Source organism: Callorhinchus milii, unplaced genomic scaffold (assembly GCF_018977255.1).
Source record: "Callorhinchus milii isolate IMCB2004 unplaced genomic scaffold, IMCB_Cmil_1.0 Scaffold4, whole genome shotgun sequence".
NCBI lineage: Eukaryota > Metazoa > Chordata > Chondrichthyes > Chimaeriformes > Callorhinchidae > Callorhinchus > Callorhinchus milii.
The window spans coordinates 18,394,434-18,417,871 of record NW_024704745.1 but is presented as its reverse complement, the minus strand read 5'-3'; the positions used below and the strand labels follow the sequence as shown (position 1 = coordinate 18,417,871).

General features: G+C 42.1%; 1 protein-coding gene across 1 annotated transcript in view; it reads right to left on the bottom strand.

The window, feature by feature from the left end:
* Positions 1–23,348, bottom strand: part of mospd2 (motile sperm domain containing 2) — a 39,362-nt gene extending 16,014 nt beyond the window's left edge. The window contains exons 1-12 of the mRNA XM_007891645.2: positions 23,300–23,348; positions 22,263–22,320; positions 16,252–16,407; positions 14,391–14,477; positions 13,338–13,492; positions 11,259–11,319; positions 10,012–10,050; positions 9,801–9,925; positions 4,387–4,563; positions 2,489–2,598; positions 1,756–1,852; positions 1,086–1,182 (exon numbers count right to left, since the gene is read on the bottom strand). Of these exons, the coding sequence (XP_007889836.1) occupies positions 1,086–1,182; positions 1,756–1,852; positions 2,489–2,598; positions 4,387–4,563; positions 9,801–9,925; positions 10,012–10,050; positions 11,259–11,319; positions 13,338–13,492; positions 14,391–14,477; positions 16,252–16,407; positions 22,263–22,320; positions 23,300–23,320 (1,183 nt within the window). The 5' untranslated portion in view covers positions 23,321–23,348. The remainder of the gene's footprint in view (positions 1–1,085; positions 1,183–1,755; positions 1,853–2,488; positions 2,599–4,386; positions 4,564–9,800; positions 9,926–10,011; positions 10,051–11,258; positions 11,320–13,337; positions 13,493–14,390; positions 14,478–16,251; positions 16,408–22,262; positions 22,321–23,299) is intronic.
* Between the last annotated feature and the right edge of the window lie 90 nt (positions 23,349–23,438).

Here is a 23,438-nt window from a genome sequence, read left to right as displayed (position 1 = left end):
GTCAGTAGAAACTGATTCACTGCAATATGAACACTGTACTGAAAGCTCTTTATTTTATTAATGGTTTGTTTGGCCATGTTCAGTGGAGAACAGGCACAATGCCATGGGATAGAGAAGATATAATGAATGGCATCATGTAATTATGACAGCATAACTAGATTTTAATGCCTTATTTCTAGTGAATAGCCAAAGGCAATGAACACTATTTTCTTGGAAATTCAATGTAAAGCTGCAGTTTAAAATCAGGTTTCAGAGGGATTATATTGTGAGCTCTTCTCCCAAAAATCACTTCAACAAACATACCATGTAATACAGCAAAGAACTAAAAGTACAATACCTAACTTTGTGTCAACACTTCATGCAGATTTTAATATAAATACAACTGTTCATTTATTTAATGACATCTTAAAAGATAAATGTACTCCAATTCACCACACTCCTAAGAGATCTCGGTCTACCTAATGCTTCCCAATTCTCTAGTTTCTGTTTTGTTTTGAAAGGACTAAACAGCAGTAGTAGGAGCAGCAGAGAGATAATATTGAAGTTCTTTTAGTGACAGCACAAATTGGGAGTCCCAGTCACATCACAAAGATGATTCTATGCAAAGTATCTGTTCTCAAACTACCACTTACCAGTATTCAAAAGGAAAACAAGGGAAATGCTGAGCACTAATAAGTGTGCATGGATCTTTAAAATTTTATAATATGAATACTCTTCAAGGAAATAAAGTTTCTCAGGTTTGGTCTAGGTAAAGTATCATCATTCATGAGTTTTGAAAGCTCTTTTATAAGCCTTGAAAATAATATCCACAACTGTAGTTGGCAGGAACTCATGTAAATCTTGTACATTTAAAATGAAATATAAAAAGTTTGTCTTCAATGGTAGAACAAAATTATCTGTCCTTGCCTCATATCCCTTAATACTCTAACCTAAAAAAAATTATCTAAAAACTAGGAATATAAAAATGTTTTATATTATGACTTCTATTAGATACATTTCAGACTAATCAAGATGAATGACAAAACATAGTAAACCCCTTCATAAATTAGAGTACCTACAGATAATCGAGGAAATGGTTAACATACCTCCATGGAGTGACACTAGGATATCTATTGTAGTGCCTGGCTCAAAGCTACTGTTACTGGGTTTCACTCTGTACTTTTCTGGAGCAGTTGTCCTGACCTGTTTAAATAGAATTATAAGGGTTAGTATATTATTTTCGAATTTGAAAATAATGCAGCAATCAGTGCCTTTCAGAGAACAGAAATTATTCTTCAAAGTGATTAATTTAAGAAATGTTAAATAGCATTGCTCAGTGTGAACATCATCTTCTAGATATTACACCCGGTTTCCTATTTTCTGACCATATTTTGGTTTTTTAAAAATACATTTTGTAGCATTAAAATATTCTTACAATTTTGGGCCTGATAGGGGAATAACATGGCAATCATAACAGGTTAACGGTTAATGCTTTACTTCATCAGATTAATTTATATTGCACAAACCAATGTCTTGAAAAGAGAGTTCCCAGAACCAACTTTAGAGCCGTAAAATGTTAAGTGAGATTCAGAAAGAAAACTCAGAACAATCTTTTTCTGATGCACAGATGCATCTAATGAGAGAATAGTAGGTTGGATATCCTGGAGGAGTGAGATCAAAGGGGCCAATGGAACTTCTTTATCTGAACCTCTCTTTTTGTGTGCACGTGCAAGAGAGAAGTAGAGACAGAAAAAGAGAAGAAACTGAAGAACTTACCTTAAAAGCAACAGGATTCTTAGTAACATTGGTCAGGACAATTGAACATTTTCGATCCCCACTATCTTTAGAGCCAAATTGAAGATCTTCAGCAGGACTGTTATGGGGAGAGAAGGGGGAAGAAAGAGGAGAAAGTCCCCAAATCATAATTAGTTAACATATCTTTTTAAAGTTATCAAATTAACAACCAACATAAAACTATAGATAAGGAGGGGAGAAAAAGTATTTATCACATACAGGGCTTTTGAAATCAGATATCAAATTGGGTTTCTTCCCAGATTTTATTTTCCATTCCATCTGCTTGTCACAGAATTCTTTAAATACTTCCAAATACTATGTGGATGTACTTATACACACTCTAAATGGACAATGCAATGATGGGGATGTGTTGCATTGTCAGAGGTGCTATCCTTCAGATGAGATGTTAAACCGAGGTCCCGTCTGCCTCTTCAGGTGGACATTAAAAATTCCATGGCCTTTTTTGAGAAATTCGGAGTTTCTCTTGGTGTCCTGGCCATTCACTCCATGGTTGTTTGTGGAACATTAATGTGGGTGAATTGGCTGCCACGTTTTGCCCACAAAATATAGTCAATCCACTTTACATTACTTTCTATGAAATGCTTCAAGACGTCTCAACAAAGTAATAAGGCACTATACCACATACAAGGATTATTATCAGATTATAAAACCTCAGTTTCATGGGAACAATACAAAGATGTTCCTGGCCAAATACCTTATATGCAACAATGATCCTTTAAATAAGGGTAGTGTCTTCTTTGCAGATTTTATTTTGCTTTCGACCCGCTCATCATCTTGCTTGACAACTTCTTCAGTAAAAGTCACCTTTGCATAAACAAAAGTGAATCACGTCTTAAAAATATGTACAATCTTACAATATTGCAAACATCTAAATGAAGAGCCTTATTCAAATAAATGGGCATGATTAGTTAAATAGTTTCAGAGACAGGCCAATCTATCTCTTGAAAAGAACACTCATCTGTAGTCTCAAGCGTACCTCATTTGTAATTGGAAATTCACAAATTCAGTAAAACCCAAGGCATTTTAAAACAAGTCTAGTGAATGGGCAAAGAAAGTGACAGAAGTATAACATTAACCTATGACCATTTTGTGCTGGTGCATAAAGTTAACAGAAATAAACTACCGATAGTGAAGCAACATTGTAAACTTGATTGTTCATATTGGAGATCTAAAATGAAATATTTGTAACAGGAGTTGCAATGAATGATTCCTGCCTGTAACTCTCCAGTGAGAAATCTACTCTGATGCAATCTACTTTTGGAAGCAGTTCCATGAGGCATCAATTCCAGTTACTCGTAGGCATCAATATAATAATAATAATAATAATAATCCTTGCATTTGATATAGCGCTTTTCACGTCGGGAGGACGTCCCAAAGCGCTTCACAGAACACACTGTAAAGTGAATTGACTGTATGTTTGTGGGCGAACGCGGCAGCCAATTGCGCACAGCAATGTCCCACAAACAGTCGTAGATTGAAAATGACCAATTTATTATTGTTTTGGTTTTTGGAGGGATTATTATTAGGCTCTGTGTGGAGTAAGGAAACTTGCCCAAGGTTTCGCCCTCTGCCTGGAATTGAACTCAGGTCTCTCGCTTGCAAAGCGAGTGCTCTAACCACTGAGCTACAGGGCTCCAATATATGTTATCAGGAGTTGCTACCAGCACATTTAACCTTATAAGAAAAGATCAGATAACCCATAAATGCAAGCAAATAAAATTGTAAAATAAGTGGAAACATTGCAGCTGCAGCATATTAGTACTCAATATGCCTAGAGAAAGGGATAGGGTGCGGGCTAGCCCAATGTTCCCCATATGCTAAAATCCTAAAGATTGAGAGTTTAAGACTATAACTTACCCACCCCAAACTCACCCCAAAGATAAAAAAGGAACAGTCCAAACTTGCCAAACACTGCTCAGATGGCACTGGTCTCATGTCAGGCTGCAATCAGGGTTTGTAGAAATCAGAAATGTGATCTATGCCCATGAGCAGTTCTGGTGGGTTGTGGCGAGTCTAATGTATGTACATGCAAGATTTGATACTTGCAAATCCAATTACAAATCCCTTGAGCTTAACTGACACTTTTGTTTATTATGCCTACTTTGCAGAGATCATGTGTAAAAGCCACACACAACCATTCCTAATCACAAACAGAAGATTAACTGTTCAGGATCATCTTCCAATTCATACAGCTCAAACAGTTACGCATGTTCAAGGTTGCTTCTATAGAATCAATTTGTGGTTTTGGACAGGATGGACAATTTAAAGAAACAAGGCATTCAGTGAAAGCACACAAGAGATTCATTCATACTCTAATTTGAGGCAAAACCCAGCAGTCACTGAAGAGATAAACAAAATTCGGAGGAAAATACTGTTGTATGACCTGATTGAGATTAGCTGTTCTTTGCTAGGTTATACAAAATTTCCTGTACATTTGAAAAAGGGAGAGAATTCATCAAATGATTCAGTTTCTTAGAAAAATGCCGTAATTAACAAAAATTTTAAATAAATTGTAAGGAATGGAAATCAGAAGCTATAGGAATACATCTCGTCATTGAATCCACATTACCTTGAAGAAAAGTACCATCTTACCTTTTTGGGCTTCTGCAAGCGTTCGTCATTATGGTTGGTGTCTGAGGTTTCTTTGCTGTTCCCATCTCCACTTTCTTTTTCATCTATTTCATCTTCACTTGCAATAGGGCCATTTTCAGATATAGGCGTTTGAAAGTCATCATCCGGCAATGGCGGGTAGCTATATTTAAAAGGATCCTTAAAAAGAAGAAAATAGCCACATTAAAAATAAGTACATCCAGGTTTAGAGAAAACTCGCAAAACAGATTAAGCTTAGTTATTTCCAGCATCTAATTCCTTTCCTGATTCGTACTATTTCTTTGGTTACTTAACTCACAATTGGAACAAATCCCTCTTCATTATCTTCATCAGTACACACATTGGTAGTTTCAGTTATAACACCCCAAAACAGGCTGTTTAGCTAAAGATTAATAGATGCAAATGTTTAACTTTAAAAGTTAAAGATTAACATACAGTGGGCATGCATAAAGTATGGCTGGCCCGCATCCCAACCTCAAGAGCCCAGAATCTTGATGTAAAGAATTTGCAATAAAAATAGTAAAATGGTTGCAGTAACGTTATGGCAAAATAATTGCATGTGTGTCAGTAATAATCATTGAGGTTATAGTCAGTAAGCCTCCAAACACATCATAATGCAAAAGGCAAACTTACCTGACTGAGCATTTTAATGCTCTATGGGGTAGAAATTTCCCAACGGCTAGATTTACTCTATTTGTGTAGCATTTCAAATTGTGCGTAATTTGGAAAAATGTTATTCTCAATATTGTCATCAGTTATCTCTAAGTTCTTTTAAAAGTTAGGCCTGACTTCAGCTATATCAAATTTTGGACTTTCTGGAATGCTAAGAATAGAGTAAATCTTATTCCAGGTGGAATTTATTTTTATTTCATTTTTCTCCCTATATAATTGCAATAGTTTTACAACTAAAATTTGTACTTGGAACTTGTGGTTTAACAGACAAATCAGTCACTCTACTTTACAGTATATCTGTAAAGTGCTTTGATACGTTCTCCTGACACAAGAGGTGCTATATCAAATGCAGGATTATTGTATTTATTGTAATAGATTGGCAACTGCTGAACAGAATTTATGGAGATAGATCTTGTTAAAGTGATGAAAACCGTATGATGATGCATTGGGTGTCACACAGAACAAAACTGCATTCCTACCATCCATTTAAAAAAGGTCCCTGATATAGTCACTGATACAGTCATTATATCGTTTCTTTATACTGCTGGGAACCATGCAATCCAGGATATATTTTTTATGTACAACTGGACCACATAAAATATAATACCTCCATTTATCATCTCCTAAATTACAATAAAAAGCAGGCAATGTCCCTGCAGTTATAAGTTATTTTATTATTATTATTATATTTGCTGGTTTCTAGATTGGAGATGAAAAAAATTGTAAATCCTTCAAAAGATTCTGGATGAATTGATTATACGACCTGCATTATTTGTTTAGAACCTTACACATTTTTGTTTGTGGTCATCAAGATTGAGAAATTCAGACAGTCGGTAATGGAAAATACACACTCCCATTTTCTCACCCAGTTTAGGCATCACACACTCACAGGTCAAGTATCAGTGTGGCTTCCTACAGTCAGCCTATCCAGAAAATGTTCTTTAAATTCAATCTCAGATGAGTCAAGCATTGAGGCTACAGTCTAGTGTTTCATTGAGAGAGAAGTGTGATATATACTACCTTTTGACAGCAATTCAATGCAAAATTGCAGTTTAAATCTGAATTGAGGTAGCACAATTTAGAAGCAATTTGTGCAGAGATCTTGGTGCAGAGACCACCTTGTGGTGGTGGTTTCTGCAACACTTTGTCCTGTATTGTTACAGTATAGATGTACCACCCTGCAGAACTGCACTGAAAAGGGATAATATCTAGAAATTTATATAGTGACTACTGCAGACAAACAAAACTATAAAGTGCAACAATTATGGTCATGTAAATTTCTAAGAGTTAATGGGAAACTAGTCACTGTGGGTTTATAGCACAACCAATGAAAGCAACATTCACCAGAGAACAACAACAAATTACATTTGTATAGCTCCTTTCACGCCGGGAGGAGAATATAATAATCCTTGCATTTGATATAGTGCTTTTCACGTCTTCTAGCCGTCTCAAAGCACTTCACAGAATATGCTGTAAAGTGAATTGACTGTATATTTGTGGGCGAAACGCGGCAGCCAATTGCGCACAGCAATGTCCCAGAAACAGTCGTGGATTGAAAATGACCAATTTATTATTGTTTGTTTTGGAGGTATTATTATTAGGCGTGTGGAGTAAGGAAACTTGCCCAAGGTTTCGCCCTGCCTGGAATTGAACCCGGGTCTCTCACTTGTGAGGCGAGTGCTCTAACCACTGAGCTACAGGATTATCAAACAAAAGCATGCCATATTCTTGCACAGACCTCTATGACCTGCTAATGTCATATCAACCTGTCAGCTCTGGCCTGCTCCATGTCCCCTGCCCAGCCTGTTCCACTATCAGTGGTTGGGGTTTCTGGCTCTCTGCTCCCACCCTCTGAAACTCCATCCCACAGTCCCTTCACGTTGCTAGTTCCCTTGCTTGCTTGAAGGCATGTCTCAAGACCCTCCTCTTCAACTGTGCCTTCAGCCATTTGATTGAATTCCCTGCTTGTCGGCCTTCCCAACTCCTCCCTCCACAGGCTGCAGATAATCCAGAACTCTGCAGCCCATGTCCTCTCCTGCACCAAACTCCGTGACCCCCATCTCTCCTACTCTCGCCCGACTCCACTGGCTCCCTATCCTTCAGAGGATCCAGTTCAAGATCCTGGTCCTCACATACAAAGCCCTCCATGGCCTCCCCCCACCCTACCTCTGCAATCTCCTAACCCCTACCAACCCGCCCGCTCCCTCCGCTCAGCCGGCTCTGGCCTGCTCCACGTCCCCCGACCCACCCGCCCCACCATTCCCGGGAGAGCCTTCAGCCACTCTGCCCCCAATCTCTGGAATTCCAGCCCCCAGTCACTCCGCCTCGCCTCATCCTTAACCTCCTTCAAGTCCCGCCTCAAGACTCTCCTCTTTGGCCATGCTATTGGCCACCCCCCTTCCCTTTCCTTACCCCCCAACCCCAGCTCGGGTCTGAAATGCTATACTCTGTCCAGCGCCTTGGGACATTCTCCCGATGTGAAAGGCGCTATACAAATGTAATCTTGTTGTTGTTGATAATATTCCCTCAAGAAAAGAAAACAAGAATAAATTGGTCACTTCAAACCACGAATGTTTGTGGAACACTGCTGTGCGCAATTGGCTGCTGCATTTCGCCCACAAATATAGTCAATTCACTTTACAGTATATTCTGTGAAGCACTTTAAGACGTTTAGAAGTCGTGATAAGTGCTTTATCAAATGCAAGAATTTTTTTTATTATTTAGAGGTAGGAAGGAGTAAGGTAGTATAGGGCTTTGAAGGCGAAGACAAGGATTTTGAGCTCTATCCTTTGGATGATGTGGATAAGCAAATGACTGGCAACCAGAACTGAAAACTCATCTGTAAGAATCCATTCTAACTCTTGCAATGCAAGAAAAAAAATAAAGACTTTAATAGTTTTGTCCATTGACGTCAGCCGTATGGAAGTCCGAAGCTAGATAATGTGATCTTTTCAGAATTTAGCTCAAGACTTCACTTAAAAATAAGGAATCTATACAGAATATTTCAGCCAATAAAGTTTCCTAACAAATGACATGTCAAATTGACTGATAAATGAATACATCCCTTCTGCTTCAGGAGGTAGATAAATCAATAGTTAATGAACCCTATTTTAATTCTAGCAAACCTATATACTTCCTCCCCTTACTATTTATGCAACATTTACTCAATGTAGTCACTCAAAATGTAAGTGACAGCTTTTGACCCCAAGAGTAGCCAGAGTGAACTGAAATTTACATTAAAAACAGTTTCTGGAAAATCCCCAAATTAATTTCAGCGAGAAGTTTCAGAATAATGTGACATTGCTACACTTTTAACAAGTAGTGCTTATTCACTTCCTTTAGTGAATGTACACTCCACTTTCAAATCCCACCTAAGACCTTCCCTTCTGATCGTGCTTACGGTCACCTCCCCCTCCTTCTGGCTCAGGGTCAGACTTTGCTACTGTGAAGCCCTCCGGGACGCTACCCCACATGAAGAGCACTAAATAACAACAATAACATTTGTATAGCGCCTTTCATGTCTGGAGGACGTCCCAAGGCAACTTGTATATAAATGTAAGTTGTTGTTATATTTATACATTATAAGCTTAAAACATTTTCAGCATGCAGGTCTCAATTATTCCAACACCCTGCTCGCAAGACTCAACACCCAGCTCCTCTCTACACAGGCTGCAGACTATCTAGAACTCTGCAGCTCATGTTTTCGCCAGAACTGGGTTCCTTGAGCCTATCACCAGCAGATCAAATTTAAATTTCTTCATTGGATCGCCCCATCTTACCTCTGATCACTCAACAAACACTGCTTGAATCGTCCCATCATCAGTGGGCAAGCTTTCAGCCATTCTGCTTTCGCTCTCTAAAACTCCATCAGAGTCCCACTTCGTCGCCTCTGTCTCCTCACCTTTAAAGCCTGTCTTAAGACCAATCTTTCAAATGTTCACCTTCCCTTTCTCTCCCCCACCCCCAACACTGCATCAGCTCTCCAAAGGATGGCACCTCCAATACAGTTTACCTCAGATTGTCCTGAAGCATGAAGATAACATGCCCAACAATTTATTACAAAAAAACTTTTCAAGTTGTTCATTTTATCAGGGCAATTTGCAGGACTACAATTTGACTGCTTAGTCATCAGATCCACCTGTTCTGAGAAATATTCCCTTTAAAATGGTTGGATTGCATGATTTCCAATGTTTTCTAATATCAAAGGTTACCTAGTAATTCATCCAGCAGTACACAGAGAGAAGCTTAAGAAGTCCAACTGTGAACCAATTTTATTCCCAATATCACTTTAGCAATTTCATTTCTTTCTGCAGATGTTATTTAGGCATGTGAATAGAACTGTTGATTTCTATTCTCCACTCTAGTCCTACAAGCAACATTCAGGAGCAAAAGTAGTAATCAGCAGTTTGAGTACATTTAAAGCAAATTTCCCGAGGTTTAAGTCTGCTGTTGAAGGAGGCTTTCAAATAAAAATATGGGCGTCTCTAACTCTTCTTGGACACTGCACAATTTTAGTTACAGAATGTATAAAAGCTTCAGCATTCCCTCCTCGCGTCCTTGGTTTAGAAAGAATGTTGTAAGCTGGTGATGCTTCCAAAGACTGCTTAATTTGTATATAATATATATCTCTGTGATACTACTTTTTAGTTATCGTACTTTATCATGATGTCATAGACAGATCTCTTCCCCCTACCTTACCAACACCTACAGAGAAAATAACTTACAATTCCTCCCATGTGAGGCGGCAGGTACTCGATGCTGATGTACTCTTGCACATCATTTTTGTTGGCAAATCTCAACAGGCTCACTGCTTCTGGTCCCAACCATGATTTCACAATTTTCCACGCAGCTACAATGAAAAATAAATTTCCATTTAAGTACGATCATTCATTGCTGCCTCTTGAATAAGTCAAAAGTGGTAGTGAATGTTCTTACCAGTCATTATCCATGGCATTTCATAGATGATCATTTTTGCTACAAAAAGAAAGTAGAATTAATAACAATGGTCGATATTGAGTTAGCAGGTCACAGAGGTAGTGCAAGATTGTGGAGGGCTTTGAAGGCATGGATGAGGATTTTGAATTCGATCCTCTGGGGGATGGGGAGCCAGTGGAACCGGGCAAGGATGGGGGTGATAGGGTCACAGAGCCTGGTGTGGTTCTCGTGAAGGTTTATTGGATCTTTGCAAGCTTTTCTAAAAAATAGATTCCAGCAGGGAATTGCAAAGCACACATTGCAAAGATCTATTCTATACCCTTAAGTATTCTAATCAATCAGCTCAATACACACTAACTAATTAGTCCACTAAACCCTTAACAGCTTCTGATTTTTCAAAACCCGACTGCATAAAGCAGCTTCATTGGGAAACTTTTGCATCTCAATCATACTGAAATCTGCAATTCTCCACGGGTGGTAAAGACAGCTGAGTAATTAGGGACTGCACTGATAAAATGTGTCATGTGTAAAGACCTCACGCCTCTCTGCATGTATTGCATCAAAAGGTAAAATAACAGGTTTGCAACAGCATATGTACTATTCAAATATATTTTCTACCACCATCTGTAAATATATGGTAGTCATATTTCAAAATAAAAATTTCCATCTCATGAGTGCCATGCATCGGAAAGGAAGAAAGGCTTTAGTGTTGTAACTACACAGATAGTCTGCTTGTTTACAGGTAGATGTTAGAGATCCCATTACATTATCTGGAAGGATGGGAGTTACCTTGTGTCCTAGTCAACAGTGCTCCAGATGAATGTTCATTCATTTCATGAAAGTTTGTTGGATCTTTGCAAGCTTTTCTTAAAAATACAGTAAACCTTAAAGTCGTATCAATTAGGACCATACATTAATATGACGCATGCAAAGTATGAGTTGTGTCAAACTTGCATGAAATATAAACTCTTGAATGGGACTTGGGCAGATGTATGACTTAGGCGATTATACGATTTATACAGATCAGACTTGTGTAAGTTTTACTGAAGATTCCAGCGGGAAAAAAAAGTAATTGAATATAGTATGGTCGTGAATGTTGCAACAAATTCCATACTAGGGTACTAAATATCAGTTGATCGTTATCCAACAGTCTATTTTCTTAAATGCTTAAATAGACCAATAAATGCTAATCATAGTGCCCCAATTACCAGTGAGATCATTAAAGAGGTGATCAATACCGTACTTACAAAGGTACTTAGGATAATAGACCTTAAAACAACTGATGATGAAACGTACAAAGTCCATATCCTAGAATTAAAAAGAATAACTTCAATGTCAAAACTTTCAAATAATGCCTCTACATTAACAGTCCCATTTCCTGAACTACATTTTAAATTACAATAGATACCCCAAAATCCAGTGTTTGGGACCTAATAGTTCCACTGTAGATATGTGTGATAATAATACTTGCATTCGATAGAGCACCTTATCACGTCATTGAGACATCTCAAATATTTGATGTACATGAATTTCTCTCTCCACTCATCTCTAACTGTGCATTTGCGTATACGAGAGGGTTAGGTGGTGTCTCTCTATCCATACACAGCATTTACATAGATCAGATCTCCAACAGTTCACATTTGCTTGGATAAAATGTCATACTTTGTAACACTGGCCAGCTCTGACATCAGTGCACAACTATTTTGTTTCCCCCACATCCACTTCAATTCTGCATTGCTATGCAGATAATCTGCTAGTGATCACATGACTTTCCACTGTACCATGCAGAGATTCTGTCTTTCCTCATCAAAACCCATTAAATTTAAATTGTAAGGAATTTAGTATAATCTAATAAAAATAGTCATTTCAACATAGTCCTTTACAACATTCGACAGTCTTTGATCATTTCAAACAACAACAACAACAACAACAACAAGATTCCATTTATAAAGCGCCTTTCACGTCAGGAGGACGTCCCAAGGCGCTGCACAGTTGGGTCATGACCCGAGCAGGGGGGAAATGGTCAGGGGAGGGAGGGAGGAGCGAGGAGGGGGGAAATGGTCAGGGTGAGGGGGGAAGGGAGGGAGCGAGGAGGGGAAGAGAGTCGAGAGGGGAGCTGAAGGCTCGGTCAAAGAGAAAAGTTTTGAGACCGGCCTTGAAGGAGGAGAGGGAGGAAGCGGCGAAGGCACTGGGGGATGGAGTTCCAGAGCCTAGGGGCTGAGAGGCTGAAGGCCCGACCACCGATGGTAGGGCGGTTGGGGCGGGGGACGTGGAGCAGACCGGAGCCAGAGGAACGGAGGGTACGGGCAGGTAGGTAGGGGGATAGTAGGTTGGAGAGGTAGGAGGGAGCAAGGCCGTGAATGGCCTTGTAGGTGAGGATGAGGATCTTGAAAGCCCGTTCCATTTAGCCAAGGTTAAATAGGTGTTCTGGAATGACTCTTGTACTGCTTTGCTTGAACCCGCTTTCCTCAGTGGCAAACTATTACAATGGATCAGTCTTTAGTGTTGAACAGTATAACAAGCATAATCCATTATCTTCACAGCCACCCTACCAGTGCACTCAGGTGCACCAAACTTATTTTTGTTTTGCTATTAAGTCCCAGATAATGTCAATATTTCTAAGTAATATTTGGGGAAGAAACATTGAATAAAATTCCATTGCACTTGTATTCTTTCTGGTTCTAGGAAATGGAAGTGGGGAAGTAAGTAATGTAAGAGATGGGGAACAAGATAACAGGGACCATAATATAATTAGCTTAGGTATAAAAAGGAGGGTAAAGGTAAGTTCGTTGGTAACGGAAGCATACTTCGATTAGAGAAAAAAAAACAACCCAGATAAATTGGGCAGAAACATTGGCAAATAATGTTTGCCTACAAAATACAAAATCACTCCACGTTACAATACATTCTGTGAAGCGTTTTGAAAGGTCATTGTTCATAAGCGCCCTGAGATGCTGCCCATGTGAAGGGCGCTATATAAATGCAAGTTGTTGTCCTCCCGATATGAAAGGCACTATGCCAAACGGAAGGACTTTTTTTTATTATAAAACACTGGATAAACAGTGGGAAATGTTTCCCTGTGTTTGCAATCTGAGTTCCACAATTCACCATGTGGGATAGCCTGCTTCTTCCCAATCATGGCCAGGCACTTCCAAATGAAAGTTGGCCATCAAGTCTTACAGATCTACATGTGTCATTTCTATTTTTCTGACCCAATATTCAGATTCAAATCTCATATTCAGTTCAGTCTACACAGCTGATAGAAGCTTTTTAAAGCATGCTTGTAAGCAATACATTACATGTGCAGTATATATTAAGTTTCTTACTATATTGCTTAGTCCTGTCTCAGTCAGGTCAAACACAGCTGTCAGTGGCTTTCCTGGTTCTCTTTTGGCATAACGTTCTAACCAGAAAGCTACACACTTCTTCTTGTCCAAAACTGTTTTTGCCTCCTTCGTGTGTAGCTTCACTCTAAACCAAACTGTAAAAGTGAACACAGAATAATATTCCGTCAAGTGCAACCATGCAAATCAGGCCCAAGACAGTGCAGTAATAATGTCACGTTCCATGCTTCCATGATTCTTCCCCCAGAGCTCCCGTTAACCATGCAAACCAGGGCTTAATGGGTAGGGTGATCGTATCTGAACAAGCAGCAGGAAAGCTTGCCAGACAACATTTTCAATGGCAAGCTATGTGGTATCAGCTGGTTAAACTTCAGCATTGCCCCAACACACACTTTGGAATCCCTAAGCTTTGGCTCTTACAAGCCTGTGCCTAATATTCTTCAAATTAGTTAAGCAGGTACATCCCTCCAAGGAGAAAGTGTTTGGAATGGAATGCATACTCAGTCCCTGGAAAGATGCACCCTGCTTACCTAAACATAGACTAAGAAACTACCAGGTTAAATCATTGGGATATGGTAAGTTAGCCAATCTCAATCTTGGCTGCACAAACTCTCCTAGGTTAGAAAAGGGAAAATAGCCAAGATTTCTCTCCCATTAACCGTCCAGCAACCTTGTAAGTATGACTATCACTAAAAACATGTTATTATCTCATTGTAAGAGATTGAAGAAAATGGATAGTAACATTTAATTTCAGCTAATTGCACTCCTCCTGAGGTAAAAGAACAAAATTCAACCCAAATCCAATATATCATGTGTTCTGTGAGGCATAAATTACTCTAAAGTGCATTCTAGCAATGTTAAATTTATTCAAGAAATATACACCCAGATGAAACTTGAATGCCATTTTGCCTCCAGTCACACAAATCAAAAGTTTTAAAAAAAGCCACATTTTTCTTCAACACAAGTCCTACTTTTTAAAAAATAACAAATAATTCAAATTTATCTATATATGTTGCTCTGTTGGGTTCAACTCACACATTTTGTTGCCTTCTTTATCATATCCATGGAGGTAAACAGCTCCAGTTTCAAAAACCCATCCAGGAAAGTTAGATTCACTTAGATCTGCAAAGGGCATAAAGTGCATTCAATTAAAGATTTTCATAGGTTAAATTGATTTCTTCTGCTTAGTAAATCTTCCAATATTTATAAAAAATGTGTAGTTTAGATATTGAAAGTTCATCAAAAAACACTTCTTAGAAATAAAGTTGCTTAAAGAACACAGAATAAATGTAATTGTCCACCACAAATCAGTTTTGAGAGCGTAAACGACCCACAACTCCCAGGCACCACCTAGATTCAAAGGTTTTTCAAAACTTATATCAAAGTGAATCATCATCTGAGTTTATAAGATGGCCAATAAAACAGTTTAAGAATGATCATAATTGATTAACCCAATTGGGGACTCAGTTGAATTCTTAACCCTCAAAAGCTGTTTATGATCATTTCAAACCAGAAAATACGGTTGCCATTAATCACTTCCTCCCAGTCACCTTATCGTCAGGCGAAGGATTTATGTCTACTATGTAAAGAAGCCCATCAACTTTAGTTTGTTTGGAAATAGATGAAAAATCTTGAAATATGTTACAACAAAAACACTTTAAAAGTATTGTAATTCCTAGATTAAGGACTTCTTTTCTGATTTAAAAAAAACTTCCTGTTTTTTTAGAAAGAAAAGAAACTTTCATTTTTTAATGGAAAATAAAAATTAATATTTTTCTTCAAGGCCCATCTTTTAAGACACTCCCCTTCAACAGCGCCTTCAATCACCCTCTGCCCTCCAATCCTCCTGATCCCAACCCCCGGGTCGGGGTCCAAATCCCTGACTGCTCATCGCCTTGGAACAACTTCCCGACGTGAAAGGCGCGATACAAATGTAATTTGTTGTTGTGGCAGTTTATCGTATTGATAAATTTCAGAAACCCAGAAGTGATACTGAAGCTGTATAGTGTTCAGGCACCTGGTAGACTGCAGTCAGTTCTTGTCACTGCAGGATAAGGGACGACCCAGGTCCGAGAGGCAGTTCAGATGACAGCCATGACGTTCTCTTTCATTATTTCCACATTTTAATACACTGTTCTTTAAAAGATTGATTTTAATTCTCAACTTCTTTTCTACAATCCCTAAAACTGCTTATATCAATGCTTTCATTTAGTTCCTTAGCCAGTTTTTTTCTTTGAAATTAGTTTGCTATATTTCAATTTCAGCATAATATCAATATTGAAAAACTAATGCACAATTCCGAGAACTGTGCACTTAAGATGTGCAGGTTTTCGGGAGCTGTCTTTGGATCTGTACATTTTGAGCAGTGAAAAGTTGAGGATGTTAGTCTTAAGTTTCTGGAATGAAAGTGGTTTATCAAAATACAAGAAACAGTTCAAGTTTGTGAACACGCTATTCCGAGGACTGGAATACATTCCTTATAATCATTTATTTAGCATAGCAGTTACTGATAATCACCAAGGACACCAAACAATACATTAGATTTATTTTAACTTTGAATAAAACCAAAGGGCATGCGTCATCCATGTAAATTGGCCTACTTAATCACCCCATACCACAACTATGGTATTCTATTGGATTCCATTTAAAATTTAGGTCGTAAGGTTAGATTACATTTGAATTTTAAATTCAGAAATATTCGCTACTAAATAACAAATAAATAAATAAATAAATAAATAAAATAACTTCTGACAATAAATAACTTTTGACCAAATAGCCCCATCTATGTATTATACACTTACCATTGTTATCACACTACATATCACTGTTCGTCCTTATCAGTGAAAAGATTGTATGAAGACATCACAGATGGATTTTATGTTAAGTGAGAACTTACTGTGGACAAGAAATTCTTTTCTCCATTGAAAACTTTCATCAATCATTTTCAAAGCTTCATCTACATTGTAATGTCTCCACTGTAAGTAGCCCTCAACCCAGCTGTCTTCTTGCTTCAGTCTTTCAACATCTCGTGAATCATATTTATCTGCCTTGTCTACAAAAAGGAAACAAATAAACAGTATTGATATTTTAGCCTGTGGTTTGTATCTTTAACCTAGTCAAACTAGACACAGCTGACTACAAAATTTGGCCAGTACATAAAGCTGACCACAAAATCTTGGCATTCACGATATAAAATAAATGATACTCATTGATGCCTTTCAGGCTGACAATGTCCCACTAATCCACCACCTCTCGCCTTAGAGTGTGCATCTTGGTTGCGGCCCCCGACCCGAGCTGGACCTCCCTCAAAATACCCCTCTCCTTGCAACTCTCCCGTTCTGTCCTGCTCTCTCTCTGCCCTCCCCGCCTCCTATCTCTTCCTGAACACCCCCCTCAACTGCCTCCCTCTGCACCAGCCTGGGAATGCTCCGTCAGGCTCATCATGGCACTCAGCTTTGGCTGTCCAGCAGCAGCTACACCGACTACCCCATTCCCCACTACTGCCGCAAGCCTCCCCAGACCTAGACCCCGGGGGCTAACCTCTCTTCCCTCATCCGCATCCCCACCCTCCCTCCCAACCATTCCAATACCCCCTCCCATCCCACACATCCCCCTGCCAACTGTCCATCCGCATTGGCCTTCAAAACATCCACTCCATCTGCAATGAAACCCTGACCGTCAATGATTTCATCCTCGATGAAAATGTTAATATTATGGTCCTCATGGAAACCTGGATCCCCTTCACTGAGGCCACACCACCCGGCTACACCTACCACCATGCTCTACACCCCAACCGTCGTGGCCCTCATCTCCAGGCCGTCACTTGCTAGGGTGTCCCCCTACACTGGCTCATTCCCCTCTTTTAAACACCTTATCCTCTGCCACCCCTCCCACCTCTCTAAAAATCCTAATTTACCGCCCCCCACCCCTAAATCCTCCCCCACCTTCATCTCTGACGTCTCCACCCTGCTAGCTTCTCTCTGCCCCAACTGCCTCATCATCCTAGACAACTTCAACCTCCACTTCACCCCCTCTTGCTCCACCGCCTCAGACTTCTCCTCTCTCCTCTCTCAACCTCTCCCTCCACATTCACCTTGCTACTCATGTTCATGGCCACCCGCTCGACTTGGTGATCACCCGGGGTCTCAGCGTCTCGGATGTCACCATCACCGACAAGGCCATCTCTGACCACCATTTCAACTCCTATATCCCTCTCCCCACTGCCTTCAAACCTACCACCATCTCCTACCGCCCGTAAAAGAAGATCTCCCCGCAATCCCTCTCCGCTGTTCTGGAGTCCTCCGAACTCCTTCCCGTCTGGCCCAGCTCCCGCACCAACCCATGCTCTGCGTTTACTCTCCTCCACAGCACCCTCTCCACCACACTCAACGCCCTTGCCCGCCTCACCTCCCGAACTGCCTCCTATTCCCGATTCTCACCCTGGATCACCAGCCACCTCCGCTCGCTCAAGGGCCAGGTGCGGGCTGCCGAACGCACTTGGCTCAAATCCGATCTAACGGTCCATCGGCACATCTGGCTGGACCACATCAAAACCTACCGCTCCACCTCTCGCATTGGCCAAATCGTCCTTCTATTCCAGATTAATCCTAGAGGCAAAGGGCAACCCCAGGCTCCTGTTCTTCACCACCATCCTGGAAGCGAAGGGCAACCCCATTCCTCCCACAAGCCACCCCGGACCCAAACCCCGGGGGCTAACCTCTCCTCCCTCATCCGCATTTCCTGTTCTCCTCCACCCTCCCCGTAACACCTTGCAGATTCTTCCCTCCGACTCCCACTACGAGGAAATGCTGGTCCAAAATTGAGGAAATCCGCTCAGCTGCTACTGCCCTCCCAACTTCCACCCCCTCCATACCCATTCCAACCACTATCCATCCCTCCTTCCACACCTTTGAATCTGTTACCCCCTCCTCTATCATCACCACCATATCCTCCATGAAACCCACCACCTGCTCCCTGGACCCCATCCCCACCGCTCTCCTTAAATACCAACTCCATCTCCTTGTCCCACTTCTCGCCGACATCATCAACCTCTCCCTGTCATCTGGTACTGTTCCTAACCCCTCAAAACAGCCAAGGTCACAAATGACATCCTGACCATGTGTGACAAGGGCTCCCTCTGCCTCCTCGTCCTCTCCGCCGTTTTTGACACTGTGGATCATTCAATCCTCCTCCACCGCCTCTCCTCCACCCATCTCAACCTTCAAGGTTCTGTCCTTGACTGGTTCAGGTCCTACCTCTCACACCGCCTCCACTTCATCTCAGTGAATGGCTTCTCCTCCAGCCCCCGCACCGTCTTGTGCGGCATTCCTCAGGGCTCTGTCCTCAGTCTCCTCCTCTTCATCGTCTACATGGTCCCCCTTGGTGACATGATCCGCAGACATGGGGTAAATTTCCACATGTATGCAGATGACATCCAACTCTATTTCTTTGCCTCCACCCTCAACTCGAGGACTACTGGCGATCCTACTGACTGCCTGTCCGACATCAAGTCCTGAACGAGGGACAACTTTCTCCAGCTGAACATCAGCAAGACCGAGGCCCTCCTGATTGGCTCACACCAATGTCTCCGCACCTCAGGCATCATCAGCCTCCACGGCTGCACACTCAACCTCACTAAGCCAGTCAGGAACCTGGGTGTCTTGTTTGACCCTGAACTGTCCTTTCTCCCCCACATCTGTGCCATGACCGGCATTGCCTACCACCACCTCCACAACATTGCCAGACTCCGCCACTGCCTCACCCCTCAAGCTGCTAAAACCCTCACCCACGCAGTCATCACATCAAGGCTCGATTATGGAAATTCACTCCTCATTGTCCTTCCCAACTCTTCCCTTTGCAAGCTGCAGATCATCCAAAACTCTGCAACTCATGTACTCTCATGCAACATGCTCCAGGACTCCATCATTCCCACCCTCGCCCAACTCCACTGGCTCCCCATCCCTCAGAGGATCAAGTTTTCAAGGTCAAGGCCATCCATGTCTACCGCCCGACCAGCCCTACCATCAGTGGCCGGGCTTTCAGCCTCTCTGCCCCCACACTCTGGAACTCCATCCCACGGTCCCTCCACCTCGCTTCCTCCCTTGCCTCCTTCAAGGCCGGTCTCAAGATCCTCCTCTTCGATCGCCCTCCCACCTCTTTGCCTTTCCTCACTCCTACACAACCCCTCCCCCATGCTCGGATCCTGACCCCTGACTGTCCAGCACCATGGGATGTCCTCCCGACGTGAAAGACGCTCTATAAATGTAATTTTATTGTTGTTGTTCTTCAAGTCAGGAGGATGTCTCAAAGTACTTAGCTATGCTTCCATCCATCATTTGTTTATTATTCATTGATATTTATGTCAATTTGATTCAAAAGATGTTTACAGGATATGCTGATCATTTCTGAATGGTCATCTATAGTAAAAATAATTTGATGATTCAATATAGGGTGTTGGCTGTTTAACAGAATTGTTGCTCAATTTTCAGTTTAAAAATATTCAAAGAACTAATGTTAGTTCTAAAATATTTTGGATACAAATGTAGTTTTGGTTATTTTGTCTTTAAACACAGAACCATAGAATGTTATATCAAATCTCATCCTGAGCAATATTTAAAAGCTAATAAAATGGCAGGTTTTAATTTCTACCATCATTACACTTTCTCGAGAGCAAACAGAGTTTCCGTTTGGTAGTGCGGTATTTAGAGGAGCACAATATAATTAGACCAAGTCAACATGGCTTTACAAAAGGGAAGTCATGTTTGACAAATCTCTTAAGAGTTTTTTGAGGATATTTGCAGTAAACTAAATAAGGGTGAATCAGTGGATGTGGTCTGTTTGGACTTCCAGAAGGCATTCGATAAGATGCCGCATAAAAGGTTAATCCAAAAGATAAGGGCCCATGGAATTGGGGGGAGCATATTAACGTGGACTGGGGAATGGTTAACGGGCAGGAAACAAAGAGTAGGGATAAACGGGTCCTTTTCAGATTGGCGGGATGTGACTAGTGGAGTGCCACAAGGATCAGTCCTTGGGCCTCAGCTATTTACCATCTACATCAACGATCTAGATGAGGACATCAAAGTTAATATATCTAAATTCACGGATGACACAAAACTAGGAGGAAGTGTCAACACAGAAGACGACATTAAAAAAATGCAGCGCGACATAGATAGGTTAGGTGATTGGGCAGGTAGGTGGCAAATGAAGTATAATGTAGGGAAGTGCGAAGTCATCCACCTAGGTAGCAAAAACAGTAGAGCGGGTTATTTGTTAGAAGGGGAGAGACTGGAATGTGTTAGCGTCCAGAGGGACTTGGGTGTCCTTGTACACCAATCACAGAAAGGTAGTCTGCAGGTGCAGCAAACACTTTTAACATGTTATTTACGTATGTGAAAGCAGTCTACAACAGTACGTCATGGAACTGATTAGGTGCTGTTGTTGCCTTAGAACAGGATCAAGGCTGAGTTAAAAGTCTTTTACTTTGTATCTATAGTTACATTTCAGACATCCTAGTGTCCTTACATTTACTCCAATACATAGTCAGAACTATTTTCAACAGAGGTCAGAAAGTAAGTATTAAAGGTTGTTTATATTAACCTAAAAATCACATTTCTTGTCAGCAATTTCAGTTTAAAAACGGATTAGCACATTTGGAATGCACTAAATAGTTTCAACTATAATTTGACTGCAGTGGAATTCATGCTTAAAACAATTGAATATCCATCTTCCACTGAATGCAAGGATACATAAATCTGCTATTCCAATGCAACATGCAGCATTCCAGCCACATAATTCAACTGCACCAGCAAAGAAAAAAGTAGCCTCTCCCCTTGATACCAACACCTTTTGTTTACAAACCATACGTATTTTAAAATATATTCAGAGCATTCATAAAAGGTCCACTTTTAAATAGCACCATTACTGAACATATTCCGAATGTGTTCCACAGTAATAAGACATTTCAAAGTTGAAATTATTTCAATGCTATGTTGTAATGTTATGTAGATTGTGTACAAGTTTATACTACTGTGATTAATATACCAAACAACCCATACATTGAATTTGTTAGTGATGCAAATGAAATACAACTTACGTGGTTACTCATATTTAAAGTAAGGCAAGCTCAGAAGTTTTTAAAACATCTGGAAACACCCAAAACAACTTAAAAAAGCCTTTAATTTCCCAAGAGATGACCTTATTGCAAGCATAATTACAGCCTGTTGCCCAAGTTGCCTCTTTTGTAATCATTCTCAAAACTGTTGGGGTAGGGATAATTTACATAGATTGTGTAACACAGAAAGAGACCATTCGGTTCAACAAATCTCCAAACACCAACTAATCGTGGTGTCTAGACTCCACAAGTGTCCACCCACCTTTTACTTATTTCTGTACACTTCTATTTCCCTCTCCCTCACATGAAAGTCTAGCTTTGTCTTGAACGCATCTATAATGTCCAATTCAAATACTGTTTTGGGCGGCAGCAAGTTCTACATTCTCATTACCCTCTGCATGAAGTAGTTCCTCCCAAATTGTTTAGTTCCCTTAGTCAAAATCTTATACTTGTGTCCCTGTGATTATGAACTCCCCAACAAGTAGGAACTGTCTATTTATGCTAATCTTTTCAAAATTTTGAACACCTTTATTAGGTCTCCTCTTAGAGCTTTTATTAGATCTCTGCTCTGGCAAGAAAAGGTCTAACCTACCCAGTCTACCCTAATAGCAGTAACCTGCCAGTCCTGGTATCCTCTGAGTAAATCTAAACCCTCTATATTCTTCTTGCAGTTTGACAACCAAAATTCAGAGAGCAGCTTGCAAAGATTTCCACTGACAGAAAGTAGACAGGATCAGTTTCAAACAGGAAAGGAAAGCAGGATCTCCAGCAGAACTGGTTCCCTAAGACAGTACCTGGTAAATGCTCGCTCAAAAACCGCTCTCGTATCTCATTTATCAGTTTGTCTTGGTCCTGTAAAAGAAAAGTAGAAGTGCCACATCTGTCAGCAACCTCACTGTTCTCTTCCCCACCATTTACAGACCCCACTCTTTTTTCCCCTCCACTCTCACCCGCCCCCACTGACCCCCCTCCTCACCCACCCCCAGACCCCCCCTCACCCGCCCCCACTGAACCCCCTCTCATCCGCCCCCACTGAACCCCTCACCCACCCCCACTAACTCCCCTCCTCACCCGCCCCCACTGACCGCCCCCTCACACGCCCCCACTCACTCCCCTCCTCACCCGCCCCCACTGACCCCCCCCTCACCCGCCCCCACTCACTCCCCTCCTCACCCGCCCTCCACTGACCCCCCCTCACTAACTCCCCCTCACCCGCCCCCACTGACCTTCCCCCCCTCACCCGCCCCCACTGACCCCCCCCCTTTCTCACGGTTCTCTCCTCCACTCTCCCGGTGTACGTCTCTGCCCCGCCCCCCCCCCCCGGGTGTGTGGTGTCCCCCCCCCCGGGTGTGTGGGTGTGTGGATGTCCCCGGGGTGTGTGGGTGACCCCCCCCGGGGTGTGTGGGTGTCCCCCCCCCCGGGTGTGTGGGTGTCCCCCCCCCCCGGGGTGTGTGGGTGTGTGGGTGTCCCCCCCCCGGGGTGTGTGGGTGTCCCCCCCCCGGGGTGTGTGGGTGTCCCCCCCCCCAGGGTGTGTGGGTGTGTGGGTGTCCCCCCCCGGGGTGTGTGGGTGTCCCCGGGGTGTGTGGGTGTCCCCCCCCCGGGGGTGTGTGGGGTGTGTGGGTGGTCCCCCCCCCCGGGGTGTGTGGGTGTGTGGGTGTCCCCCCCCCCGGGGTGTGTGGGGTGTGTGGGGTGTCCCCCCCCCGGGGGTGTGTGGGTGTCCCCCCCCGGGGTGTGTGGGTGTGTGGGTGTCCCCCCCCCCGGGGTGTGTGGGTGTGTGGGTGTTCCCCCCCCCCGGGGTGTGTGGGTGTGTGGGTGTCCCCCGGTCCCTCACCCGCTGCTGTTCGCCCGCCATGACGGTCGACACTGCGCCGCTCACGTGACGCGCTCTGCCCTCTGCCCTCTGTCACGTGAGGCGGAGCAGAGGCGCCGCCGCCCCTCCTCTCAGGCCGATCCCTCCCTCCCTCCCCCCC